Raw genomic sequence first — 14,407 nt, forward strand, 5'->3', positions numbered from 1 at the left:
TGGAGATGCCTATAGTGATCCTCAGGGACCCAGCCTACCCGCTAATGCCCTGGCTCATGAAGCCCTATACAGGCGCCCTGGACACTGAAAAAGAACTCTTCAACTACCGGCTGAGCAAGTGCAAAATGGTGGTGGAGTGTGCTTTTGGACGTCTCAAGGGGAGATGGAGAAGCTTACTGACTCGCTCTGATCTCAACAAAACCAATAGCCCCATTGTTATTGCAGCTTGCTGTGTGCTCCACAATCTCTGTGAGAGCAAGGGGGAGACCTTTATGGCGGGGTGGGAGGTTGAGGCGAATAGCCTGGCTGCTGATTACGCCCAGCCAGACAGCTGTGCGATTAGAAGAGCCCAGCGGGACACGCTGTGCATCCGGGAGGCTTTGAAAGCTAGGTTCCTCAGTGAGCAGGGTAACCTGTGACTATTAAGTTTGTTTAAAGAGAAGCTGAACCTGCCCCCGTTTCTTTACCCACTTAGTGTTGACTATCCTCTCCAGCTACATACCCCATTCATCCCATCCCCCCCTCCCCCCAACACACATTTAAAAATAAAATAAATGGAACTTTGATAATGAACACCGTTTTCTTTATTACGGATTTTGTGGTAAAGTGTTGAAACTGGGACGCAGACTGTGGTGGGGAGTGGGCATAGTGATGGAAAGAATGCTTCTAAACTGGAGGAATGACAGGCTCCTGCTCCTAGAGAGATCCGCAGTGGTGGACTGGTTGTTTCAACGGAGCCTGCCACCCCTCCTTTTTGGGACTCTGTGTGAGGGGGCTATGTGACTTTGTGGCGGGGGAGGACGGTTACAGATCCCCTGCTGCGTGGCTCTGTGATCCAGGATAAGGACCACAGCATAAGATCTCTATCCGCCCTCCCCCGCCACAAAGTCACATACCCCCCCCCCCAGAACATGAAAATCATCTCCCAGACTGACCAGGGTGCCCAGTGACTGCAATGTGTGTGTGACCTTCTGCTGAACCTGCCCCCGTGTCTGTATCCTAGTAAAGGTGACTGTCCTCTCCAATTACCAGCCCCCTTCCCCCTTCAAACACACTCTCCCCTAAAAGAACATGATGGAAACAGTAATTAACAGAAACGTATCTTTTATTAGCAACTACACAGTTAGGGGATGAAACTGGGCCGGGGGCTTAGGTGAGGCGGGAAGGAAAGGACTTATCAAATTTTTGGGAATGAGAGCCTTCTGGTACTTGAGCAGTCTGCAGGGGTGGAGTGACAGTTTTCACGGCCCCTGCCGCCCCTCCTTCTTGGGACTTTGGGTGAGGGGGGTATGGGAGTTTGTGGCGTGGGAGGGCGGTTAGAGAGAGACTGCAGCGGGGCTCTGTCCTCCTGCCTCCGGACCTGCAGAACATCCACAAGGCGCCGGAGCGTGTCCGTTTGCTCCCTCATTAGTCCAAGCAGCGTTTGAGTCGCCTGCTGGTCTTCCTGTCACCACCTCTCCTCCGTTCTCTGTGTGCTCGCTGGTATTGCGACATGTTCTCCCTCCACTGGGTCTGCTGGGCCGCATCGGCTCGGGAGCAGCCCATAAGTTCCGAGAACATGTCGTCCCATGTCCTTTTCTTTCTCCGCCTAATCTGCGCCAGCCTCTGCGAGGGGGATGCCAGAGTAGGTCAGGAGACAGTTGCAGCTGTAGGTTGGGAAAAAGGGAGTGAATTCCTCACAAAGATAATTTTTTGTGAACAATGAACATAGTCTTTCTCTGTGAACAAGACCATGCACAGCACCTATCACATGCGCACTCAGGACAAGGTCGAATTTTCGGCCTTCGCATTCAGTGCCTGGGGTCTTGCAGTGGAGATCAGACAAGCGGGGCAGGGCAGCGGAATTCGGGTAGAAGGCTGACATGGTAAGCTGTAGACTTTTTGACTGCTTAAAACTTAAATTAGAGCAGTGCCCTCCTTTCACGTTCAAAGCAATGCTCCTATCGTTGGGCAGTTCTGCTGCCGGCAATCCGGCAAGCATGAACTCTGCCCCGTCCCACCCCCTCGCGGCTGTCCCCGGGAAAGATCCCTGTATGCTGCCCCTCTCCCACCTCCACCGCGTGGCGGTAAACCGCCGGTGACAGTTCTGTAAAGGAACAGGCAAGCAGTCCCAATAGTAACATTCCCCTAATTCTAAGCACGTCACCATGAGCGACATCACTCTGCTGAGAATTTCTGAGACCGAGAAAGAACGCATGCTGCCTGAAAGCCAGCAAAAACCAGGGCCATATGCCGCCATGCTGTGCAAGGCAATGATCCCAGAGTACTTGATGATAGCCTGGCGAGGAAAAGTTTCCTACCACGGAGGACACAATAAGGCCGCTCTCCCCAGGAACCTCGTGCAAAGGCTTTCCGATTACCTCCAGGAGAGCTTCGTGGAGATGTCCCATGAGGATTTCAGCTCTGTCCCCGGACATATAGACCTTCTTTTCCAGTAGCTGCACTGGCAAGGACTAAAACGTAGAGCGCCTAGGGCAAACTAATCATGATAAACCCATTGTTAATATTCCTGTTCTGTTCAAAATAAATGTTTACATGTTTAAAACACTTACCGACTGATCCTTCCCCTGATTCTGGGTCTGGGTTAACGCCTGGGGACGGTTGGTAGGGGATCTCTGTGAGGGTGATGAAGAGATCCTGGCTGTGGCTGTCTGGGAAATCAGCGTTGTAAGCGCTGTCGACTGCCTCGTCCTCCTCCTCACCTTCCTCATCTTCCCTGTCTGCTAACATCTCCGAGGAAGCGGCCGTCGACAATATCCCATCCTCAGAGTCCACGGTCAGTGGTGGGGTAGTGGTGGCAGCCGCACCTAGAATGGAATGCAGTGTCTCATAGAAACGACATGTCTGGGGCTGGGATCCGGAGCGTCCGTTTTGACTCTTTGGTCTTCTGGTACGCTTGTTTCACCTCCTTGATTTTCGTGCAGCACTGCGTTGCATCCCGGCTGTATCCTCTCTCTGTCATGGCTTTTGAGATGTTCTCCTAGATCTTTGCATTCCGTCTTTTCGATTGCAGCTCCGAAAGCACGGACTCATCGTCCCACACAGTGATCAGATCCAAGACTTCCCGATCAGTCCGTGCTGGGGCCCTCTTTCTATTCTGAGATTGCATGGTCACCTCTGCTGGAGAACTCTGCATCATTGCCAGTGCTGCTGAGCTCGCCACAATGTCCAAACAGGAAATGAGATTCAAACTGCCCAGACAGGAAAAGGAATTCAAATTTTCCCGGGGCTTTTCCTGTGTGGCTGGTCAGAGCATCTGAGCTCGGACTACTGTCCAGAGCATCAACAGAGTGGTGCACTGTGGGATAGCTCCCGGAGCTATTAGTGTTGATTTCCATCCACACCCACCCTAATTCGACATGGCCATGTCGAATTTAGCACTACTCCCCTCGTTGGGGAGGAGTACAGAAGTCGAATTTAGGAGACCTCTATGTCGAACTAAATGGCTTCGTTGTGTGGACGGGTGCAGGGTTAATTCAATTTAACGCTGCTAAATTCGACATAACCTCCTAGTGTAGACCAGGCCTTAGAGTTATATACATGATCCTGATACACCATACTCCTTGACATGAGTTTTGCTGCAGAGAAAGGGCAGTACTTAACCCCCTGTATATGGTTATTTCTCAGTGCCTTGTTTTTGTTCTCGCTATGTATGCTTTGTTTTCTCACAAGCTTTGAAAAGGGTAAGTTAAAAGTGTAGGTATATTTTCAGAATTGTATTTAGGTAGAAAGTTGAATTATTTTAAACACAAGCCTATCTCTGGGGAACATGGGTGGTCTTGTCTCAAGAACCAGTCTTTGATCATCTATCCTTTCTAATGGGTAATTTGTAGCCTCATTATAAACTCTAGGAAGAAACCAGAATACTACTTACTTACTCCTTGGGGAATTCTGCACCTAAAAATTCTGCGCACAATATTTTAAAACTCTGCATATTTTATTTATCAAAATAACACAATATAATCATGCCAGTTCCAATTATTTTGGTAATGTATTTCAAAATACCTGTCAGCAAACATGTCTGTAACAATACAGACAAAAAAAAAGATTCAGGAAATGTCTTTTGACAAATAAATTCTTTACTAGGCATATTAATACAGAACTTTGAGTAATTCATTTAAACTACAATACAGAAATGTATTTCCTGCACCCCTCAGAAGCAGTGCAAAGGCTTAGGGGAATCAAGGGGTAATGGAGGAGCTGACGGAGAGGGAAGGAGCCTGGGAGTGAACCTGGAGGGTTGTTAGGTATGGGTAGGAGAAGTATGGAACAGGGTTTATTTTTGTGGGGGGATTGTTTGGGAGTTGCGGAGCGTCCCTCATGCAAACCCTGGGGATAACCCTTACCTTCTCCCATTTAGTCAGGCACATCTGCTCCCATCCCCGTGTGTCCCTGCAGCCCCCCTCCCATTCAGCCCGTGGCTTAGTGCTGTCTCCCCACTTGCTCCTGAGCCCAGTACTGGGTTTACAATGGCTCCGGTGGCATCAGGTCCATGCTTGAAAGGGGCCCACAAAGGGTTAATACAGCCCTGGCCACAGAAGAGTCAGCAATTTCCCAGCAATGGCTGAAACACTCAGCAGCCCAGGGACTGGCAGTTGCAGGATGTACTGAGAATTGTAGTTTGCACGCCGCTGTGTTCCGCTGGGGCCCTACAACCTGTGTCGCCAGTTGCACTACTAGTCCCAGAATGCCCTGCGCCACGCTGCCAGCAAGGAAATGGTCTGGTTCAGGAAGAAGGTTCCTGGTGCTGATCCTGCTGCACCCTCTCTCCCCCCCCGTGGGGCACAGGATGGGGGCTCCTCACTTGATCCCCCCACCCCTGTGTCTCAACCATTATCCTGGGGTGGTGAAGAGCAGAGGGTAGCTGCGATGCTGTGATTCCCAGTGTGCAGCCCCCTGGCAACCCTGATGCCTGGCTGTGGGCTCATGGGCACTGACTCGATCTTGCAGCTTCATGGTGCGCGGATGGGGAGTGGTTGTCTGTGGTCCCCAGAAGCCAGAGGGGCGGTGACAGCTGGGCTGGGTAGTGCTGGCTGCCACACCCCTTGCCAGTGGGAATGCCCAGAAATGCGTTCCCCCAGCACTCTGGGGAAGGGGCGCAGCACAGTTTTGGGGAGAAAGGAACCGTTGTGGGGCAAGTCCAGGTGCAATGGGGGAGTTGGCGGTGACTCTGTGAGTGGGGGATAGAAGAAGCGGAGTGTGAAAGTGGGGGTTGATGGGGCAGAGGGCAAGGAGAGTCAGCGTTGAAGGTGGGGATTGGGTGTGGGGGAGCAGAGGGAGGAGAGAGTCTGGGTTGAAGGTGGGAGGTTGGCTGCGGGGTGGCAGCAGAAAGGAGGGAGATGATAGCCCTGGGGTGAAAGTGTGTGGGGGTAGTAGCAGGGAGATTGAGGAGAGCCTTTGTGTGAAAGTGGGGGTTAGTTGGGTGGAGTGAGGACAGTAGGAGGGATGGGAGACGAGCCCAGATGTGAAGGTTTGGGTAGGTGTTTGAGGCTGGATTGTGGTAGCTTTTGTGGTAATGTGTGTGCATCTCTGTGGCCCTTTCTCCCTGCGAAAGATGGGCACCAGCAATTTTCCTCCCCAGTAATTTTACTGTTTCACTTGAAGTCATGAGGGGTGGTGAGGCAAAGGGAGAAATAGGCTAAAGAAATTAGCTTTTTAAAAAGTTTTGTAAACATTATTGTATCAAAGTAGAAAATGTAGCTTTCAAAAAATGTATTTACGAAACATAACTTTGGTTGGAGAAGATGGTGGTGTGGAGATGCAGGTGCAACTCCACTGACTGCTACATTTGGGCTTAATATGGCTCATAAGTGTACTAATTAAGCACTTGTGTTCAGGGCCCCAAGCAGGCCCTGAGTGCTTAAACAAAAAAGACAAACTAACAAATAACCCCCTCCCACACAAACCAAATTCAAGAGTATTTTGGGCATATGGATGCTAGCCCAGTTTATCTATGGGCCAAGTGGAGGTCTCAATCAAGTGTGGCTTCAAATATCTTATTATGTTTTCGAATAAATGTTTTCATCCCCATCCTGGCAATATCACATTTACTATGGCACCAGTGGTGCTGTCGCACCAGGCCCACACTGAGAAGAGACCCACAAATATATTGGGCACCGGGCTTAGAAAAGGTTAATCTGGCCCTGCCTGAATCCATGTCCCAGTCTGTCTCCCTGCCCCTCCACACACACACACACATTAGCCTTTCTGAACCACAGTCTGAGACTACCCAGCCAACCCCATGTGCCCTGCTCCATCCATCCCGTGCTTCCTCACCTGGTCCGTGAGGAATGCAGCCTCTTTGCCTCCCTCTCCACCAGCTGGCTGTCCTCTCTTCTGGCTCCACAGCAGACCTTCATGTGCAAAAGGTATAACTGCAGCATCTCTCCAGCAGAATCTATATTCTTGGAGGGGGGAAAAAAAATCTGCAGGGGGACATGAATTATGCACAATGACTCAGACTTCCCCCAGGAGTAACGTCTGAAAAACTTTCACACTGAATTTTACTCTTGTCTTTCAGAGCTTTCAGCCAACACAGCTGCCTTTGCTAAAAGTGCTGCCATGTTAGGTAACTCTGAGGACCACACTGCTTTATCTAGAGCTTTGTCTCAGCTTGCAGAAGTTGAGGAGAAAATAGACCAGTTACATCAAGAACAAGCTTTTGCTGACTTCTATGTGTTCTCAGAACTGCTCGGTGACTACATTCGTCTTATTGCTGCAGTAAAAGTAAGCCCTGTTTTAAAAATGCAACCTGTTTATCTTGCTGCAAGACAGGATTTATGTTGAAAGTCGCAATTTCTTCACAGGCTAAGAATGCATGGGCAATAGAAGGGAAAGTAAATGCAGGACTGTTGCAAGGAGAGCTGTGACTTCAAGGTAGCGTTGAAAATCGCTAGGGAGAAATCCCCCTCTTCCAGAATTGAGGCATCCCACTATATAAACTGTTGTGTAATGTGGATTAATCAAATTCGGGTTTTCCAACATCCCAAATGTATACACTTAAATGGAGAGTTTATATATGTGAATGATAGTCCTAGGAAGTGTGTTTATTGTATAAGGACATTGTATTGTTCAGCATGGTGTGCTTATTATATTCAGGTACATAAAATATTAACTTGTAGTGGAACACAAGAGTTACGGGTCTGTACTTTTGTCTTAAAGATTTTTTTATGTGCCTAGAGGCCTTAATGTGAGATGCCAGAGACAAAAAATATCAAATTTAGCTCTATTAGAACTTAAGTATTGTAGGAGTGTTCAGTGAGGGTGTAAACTGTGCTACCTGGTACCAGTAGCTTTTGATTACTTGTTGGGGATGTAAGAGAGTGATTCAACACTAATTTATCTGGATGTATCTTTCAACATTTTATCAGAAGTTATGTTTTGGTTTAGAAATTACTTTAAGCTTATGTATTAATTCTTACTACTTTGATCTGTTTCCACCAAAACATATTACCGGACAGCTGAGTGGCCTATAAAAACAAAATCAGTGGTCTAAATGCAGATTCTAACAAATTAGTGTTAAAGACTAGCCCTCCTTAATTGGCAGCCTTGTCAACAGACTTTGGAGAGAGAGAAAGGACTGAATGGGTATGGAGACTAAACTGTATGTTCACAGGAGATGGCCCCTTGCATGTACGCCTTAGTCTGTGGATATATGGAGGACTTCATTCTGCTGTAGTCAGATACTTTTCATAATAACTGTATTGGAAAAATTAAGACAGTTGGATTGGGAGACATTTGCAAGATATCTGATGCAGAGTAGGTCTTACTCAGTCATTATTTCCTGTTCTTTAATTTTGCAGCACATTGACATAGTTAACATGATACTTTAAAAAAAAAAAAATTCTGTTGCATTATTACACTTACAGGGTGTGTTAGATCATCGAATGAAATGTTGGCAGAAATGGCAAGATGCTCAGGTCACTTTACAGAAAAAACGTGAGGCTGAAGCAAAGCTCCAACTTGCCAACAAACCTGATAAACTGCAACAAGCTAAAGATGAGATAAAGGAGGTAATCATTAAGTTGAACGCCTGACTACCTATTTATATTCTGAAGGCCTAAATTTTCCATTGATTCATTCATCAGCATAATGCACTACTTTTATATGGATTTTTATTTATAAATCACTTACACATTTGCTATTTTCCATGTTTACTGAAATTGTTAAAAGGAATGATATTAATTAAATATAAAATGTGCACAATTGTTACACCAATATGAAATCTGTAAGGTGCTTTTATTCTCTTACAGAATGGGTGGGGGGAACAAAAACATGGAAAAGTTTAAAAACATTCTTTACTGATTGATCAGTTTACTTCTATGCAGTCAAATGACTGTCTTCTGGCTTCTAAAACTAAAATGTACCGCTACAGTCTATTTGAAAACTCTTTCCATGTTTTCCTTATTGGTGCAACGTTTCCGCCTATATATATACGTGTGTGTATATGTGTGTATATATATATGGTATAATTTCAGTAAAAGTACTTAAATATAACATGTTGAAGTTTGTCATAATTTATACACTTTTTCTGTCATGCTTCACCAAGGAAATTGAAGAGGTAGGACAATTTTTTTAAAATTTGAATTAATACACATACTCTAAAAGAGTGTGTACCAGCTTTGCCATCCAATTGGGGGAAAACATCACTGCATAATAGAGCTTAAAATCTTCACAGTTGTTTTGTTTGGCTGCTTCATTGGTCACTAATCACAAGCTGCTTTGTCTTTTCTGCACTTTCACAGTGTTTTGCCTATTAGACTTGAGGAAGTTTACAAATAGAACTTGACCTTCTCCACAAAATATTATACTACCCACTGGCTCTCGCGTGTTGTTGACTTTTAGGAGAATTAGTAATTGTCCACAGTCATGTTCTCAGTGGTGATGTCACCAAACAGTTTGGTGATGTCACTGCCATGCACAAACTCAAAACAGTGAATTGTAACTAATTACCAAAAAGAAGAAACTCTCTATGCCAATTACACCAAAAAAGATTTTTAAAATATTCTATTGATTTTACACCGAAGGACAGGGCTGGCCTACTTGGCCCCAAAGCAGGATTCCTTTTTTCCTACTAGGAAGTATTTCTTCGCAGGAGAAGGACTTGTTGCAGAAACCACAATTCCAAATATTGATGATTTAATTTTATTCAGATTATTGAGCCATACTGAAATAGCTAAAAACCACTCCAGAGTGTGCATCAATACTCCTTGTTAACTTCCCAGGCATGATGCTGAAGCCCACAAGGGGCAAGCTCCTCACTTGTGTCTCACCCCTTTATACCAGGTAAAAGGGCTGGAGTGGCATATAGGGAACCTAAAAGCTCCATTTCCAACCAGGGAAGGATTCCCCTGGAATTGTAGAAGATGACTGTAAGATTGACCTCCATTGACCCCTTCTCGTCTCCCTTCCTCCCCCCCCCCCCTTAGTATAGAGGGCAGGCTGAGCGCAGGGCTGGCAGTGGAAGATCTGTATTGGAACTGGGATACAGTACTGTTGAGATACTAGGCAGTGCTGCAGCCCATAGGTTAGCTCAGGGATGCTGCCATAACCTGACAGGTCCCCAGGCATGCCTAGGGGCTTGTCTGTCTGAAAAGCTAGTGTGTGGCAAGCTGGGGTAAATCTACAGCTCACTAGTATGCCACACACTTAACTGGTCGTGTGGACCATGCTACCGCACACTAGAGTGCATTGACCTTACACAGCCAGTTACTGTGGGGCATGCCAGTGCACTATAGATTTACACTCCAGCTTCGTATGCACTAATTTTTCATCTAGGCAAGCCCTAAGTTAATGCTGGGGGTCTCTCCAGAGCAGCCCAGGAGAGGGATGGTGCGACGGTGGCTCAAAGCCAAACACCGCACTCTAAGCTTTGAATTCTGTAGTGCAGCACTTAGAGGCACAGCATAGAATCTCCCCTGAGGTGTACATCAATAGCCTACTGAAGCACGTTCTGTTGTGGCTTATTGCCTATTCCATGTCAGAATGGGCATCTGAACAGTAAAGATAAGGGAAATTAGAATAAATGTACTTAAATGTTAACTTTTTTTTATTTTGCTGTATATCTCCAGTTATAAAACTGTTCAAGCATTGTTCCTTGATGCAAAATATATTGCAGTGCATCATTTGCTATGGTCTTAGTACTGAATATCACAATTCTATAAAAAAAGATCTGGGGAGAGGGAATAGTATTTTCTTGTTGGCAACTTAATATAGATTGAACTTACTAAATTTTTGGTATGTTTGACCTGTTGGTTGGTTTATAGGAAAATGATTGTACCAGGCAGCGGATCCCCATGCTTGTTACACCTTAAAATGAAATTTGTCAATCTCAACCTCTGAATGTTTCTCAAAACCTGAAGACTCTTTGTATGAAAGTGTAATAGGCTACAAGCACTGAGAATTGCAAGCCTTTTTTTCTATCTTTTCAATTTACAATCAACAGCAGCTGTGCACATCGTAGCTCAGTTTGTGCAGGCAAGAGAGCAGATTCTGAAAACTGACTACAGCAGTTATGGACAAGTTACCATATCTGGCAATGCTGTACGTTGAGTTCTTTGAAGGGGTCAACAAACATGTGGACAAGGGAATCCAGCGAACATAGTTTACTTAGATTTCCAGAAAGCATTTGACAAGGTCCCTCACCAATGGCTCTTATGTAAATTAAGTTGTCATGGGATAAAAGGGAAGATCCTTTCATGGATTGATAACTGGTTAAAAGACAAGGAACAAAGCGTAGGAATAAATAGTAAATTTTCAGAATGGAGAGGGGTAACTAGTGGTGTTCCCCAAGGGTCAGTCCTAGGACCAATCCTATTCAACTTATTCATAAATGATCTGGAGAAAGGGGTAAACAGTGAGGTGGCAAATTTTGCAGATGATACTAAGCTGCTCAAGATAGTTAAGACCAAAGCAGACTGTGAAGAACTTCAAAAAGATCTCACAAAACTAAGTGACTGGGCAACAAAATCTCAAAAAAGATATACTGGCATTAGAAAAGGTTCAGAGAAGGGCAACTAAAATGATTAGGGGTTTGGAATGGGTTCCATATGAGGAGAGATTAAAGAGGCTAGGACTTTTCAGCTTGGAAAAGAGAAGAGTAAGGGGGGATATGATAGAGGTATATAAAATCATGAGTGATGTGGAGAAAGTGAATAAGGGAAAGTTATTTGTTCCCATAATATAAAAACTAGGGGCTACCAAATGAAATTAATGGGCAGCAGGTTTAAAACAAATAAAAGGAAGTTCTTCATACAGCGCACAGTCAACCTGTGGAACTCCTTGCCTGAGGAGGCTGTGAAGGCTAGGACTACAACAGGAGTTAAAAGAGAACTAAATACATTCATGGGGGTTAAGTCTGTTAATGGCTGTTAGCCAGGATGGGTAAGGAATGGTGTCCCTAGCCTCTGTTTGTCAGAGGGTGGAGATGGATGGCAGGAGAGAGATCACTTGATCATTAACTGTTAGGTTCACTCCCTCTGGGGCACCTGGCATTGGCCACTGTCCGCAGACAGGATACTGGGCTGGATGGACCTTTGGTCTGACCCGGTATGGCCATTCTTATGGAGCTTTCTCCATAAGCTAGGGATAACTAGTGATCCTGAACCAGGCTGTATGTGGCAGTGAAATATTAATGGCATGCTACTAAGTATGACAACTTAAGGTTTTTAAAAAGTAACTTTTTAGGTAATTTAGTTTAATTGGATGCTCCTTTTACAGACCGTGCCATCAAAGGTTTCACTAAAGAATGTTTTAACTGATATAGGAAGAGTTTGCTGTGAATAATGGGCTCTTGCTAATAAAAATTTCAAGTCTTTATAATCAGCTCTAAAGGAGGAGATATTGTTAAATAACAGACTTTTTTGGCATTCCTCAGTGTGAAATATAGTTGGATTGACATTGCCACTACCTTGAGTTTCCCTAAAATGTTTCTTTGTCAAAATTAAATTAAATACTCTTGCTATTTGCTTGAAGTTGAAAAGTATTTTGTTGAAATAAAATGCTTTCTCTCTTTAATTTATTAGTGCTGGTATATTATAGATAGAACTGTCTATTTATTCTAGGTATGTGAATGAGTAACATAATGTCTTATCTATGCACATTTTTCCTTTGCCAGTGGGAGACAAAAGTTCAGCAAGGGGAGAGAGACTTTGAACAGATCTCCAAAACCATACGCAAAGAAGTGGGAAGATTTGAGGCATGTATAACTGTTTTACAAATTCAGTGACATTCTCATTTGCTGTAATGATATAATAGCAATATGACATTCTAAAAAATTGGTTATTTATGTTAATCTACCAGAATTAATCTATTTCATTTATTAACAGAAGGAACGAGTGAAAGACTTTAAAACTGTTATTATCAAGTACTTAGAATCATTAGTGCAAACACAACAGCAGGTAAGCTAAACTTTGTGGAACTCATTCCAGGGGTTTTGTTGTTAACCTAAAATGAAGCTCTGACTATGAGAATTTTTCAATTATAAATGGTATTAGTAAAATTTTGTAAAATTAAAAACTGACCGCATTCTAGGTTGGATTTGGAGGGGTGGGAAGGAGACAGAATTACACTTATATGAATATTGGTGCTGTCTTTCATCCATGTTACTACTGGTAACCTTTTTTTTTTTTTTTTTTTTTTTTAAACTTCCCTCGCTTCAGCATATTTACAGGAGGAGAAAAATGCTCCTAGTCTTGTTTTTTCTATCACTGATTAACTGAAGTAATTTATTCACATGTGGATGGGCTGTAGAAAGTTTGCTTTTTCTTGAAACAGCCACTATAAGATAATATAGGTACTCTCACTCAAGACACTTGTATACTTCATAATCTCAAAAGTAAAATTGGAAGCATGGAATTTTTTTAGCCATAGAGTGAAGAGTTTATAAGTTATTATGGAAGGGGTGTCTATTTTAGTTTTAGAAATGAAGTGTTTGGATTTTAGTTTATTCACCTGACAGATACAAATGCTGAATGTCAAACAACAGTAAAATTACGTTAAGGGTAGGTTCAGTTCCCATGTGGGTAATGTATAAATGCTATTTCAGATGGAAAACCTTCTTTCTCATTACATGTAATGTATCCTAATCCTCCATTTTACCTCAATCCAAATTCTTTCGAAGTATCTCACCCCATCACATTTGCTAGAAGGGGAGTGGGAAATCTGTCTAGAGGAGAGCTACTTTTGTAAATATATGCATGCTTATTGTGTGAAGACAAATGACTGAAGTGTCAACTTTTAGAGATTACTCCATAGTAATGAATGGATTTATGTAAACATTACTACAAGGTGCTTTCCTGCAATTGCCACGTTGGCAGAAAATGTGCTTTTGGAAAATGCTGAACTTTTTTTTTTTTTTTTTTTCTTTTTTTCTTCCTTTTCCTCAAGCTGATAAAATACTGGGAGGCATTCCTACCTGAAGCCAAAGCCATTGCCTAGAAAGGAGAATATTCCAAACCAGAAGACACTTTGGATGTTTGTCCCGGTTAAGCTAAATTCCACAGTGAAATCACTTTAAAATCGTTCAAATAAACCACTATATATTTTATGAATTACCATGTCTTTTTTTATATACTACAGCATTTTATTAACAAGCTGCATGTCCTGACCCTCTTTGAAGTGGACTGTGGCATGATATTCTGCAATATTTTGCTGAATTGAACACTATTGTGTCTTAATACTTGCACTAAAATGTGCACTGCAAGGCCAGAAAGTTACAATATTTTTGTTCTTTACAATACAGTATGTTCTGTAGTATGTTTACCTGATCTTTATTAAACAAATTTAATTGCATTGATTAATGTTCACTTACACATTCCTGTACAAAATCATGATTTTGTGATTACAAAAATAAAGGGATGTATCTTGTGAAACATTAGTTATACATTATTTTTACCTTCATTTTTCTATAACATTAATAATTTTCTAGATTACTTGGAAGTGGCGTTTCTAGTAAACTGGAGATAGAATTTTAGAAACCACTGACAGGAATTGTAGTTCTAAATTAACTATTTAAATGAAAAGTTGGCACAAGGAGTTAAGTTTCTGTACATTAGCTGCCATGGCAAAATTCAATTTAAATGTTAAAAAATTATGAAAAATATTTTATTAGTATTCTTAGAAAAAACACTTTCTATTCTGATTCCTTTTAAATCCCATTCCTTTCTCTTTTAATTTTGAAACACCTATTTGCCAAGATAGTGGATTCTGAACTTCTTCTAAAACTAATATGATCAGTAGAATGGAGATTGTCTGATGGTGATAGGGGCAGGTTTAAATGAGACTCTGTTTTCAGGAAAAAGAATCTCATCTTGCCAATATATGCTTCCCTCATCAGAGAAGATCACCTACCTGTTCAGGTACTACAACCACACTGTCCTGATGAAGTTAATCCAGATCAAATCTCGGT

General features: G+C 43.1%; 1 protein-coding gene across 3 annotated transcripts in view; it reads left to right on the top strand.

Annotated features, from left to right (window-relative positions):
* Window positions 1–13,546, top strand: part of SNX2 (sorting nexin 2) — a 57,246-nt gene extending 43,700 nt beyond the window's left edge. For 2 of the 3 annotated variants that reach the window (XM_034773811.1, XM_034773810.1), the window contains exons 11-16: window positions 6,521–6,726; window positions 7,869–8,012; window positions 8,549–8,560; window positions 12,116–12,196; window positions 12,327–12,398; window positions 13,387–13,546. In XM_034773811.1, coding sequence (XP_034629702.1) covers window positions 6,521–6,726; window positions 7,869–8,012; window positions 8,549–8,560; window positions 12,116–12,196; window positions 12,327–12,398; window positions 13,387–13,437 — 566 coding nt within the window. In that variant the 3' untranslated portion in view covers window positions 13,438–13,546. The remainder of the gene's footprint in view (window positions 1–6,520; window positions 6,727–7,868; window positions 8,013–8,548; window positions 8,561–12,115; window positions 12,197–12,326; window positions 12,399–13,386) is intronic. The other variant, XM_034773812.1, reaches the window with a different exon arrangement.
* The last annotated feature ends 861 nt before the right edge of the window (window positions 13,547–14,407 follow it).

This window comes from Trachemys scripta, chromosome 6 (assembly GCF_013100865.1).
Source record: "Trachemys scripta elegans isolate TJP31775 chromosome 6, CAS_Tse_1.0, whole genome shotgun sequence".
NCBI lineage: Eukaryota > Metazoa > Chordata > Testudines > Emydidae > Trachemys > Trachemys scripta.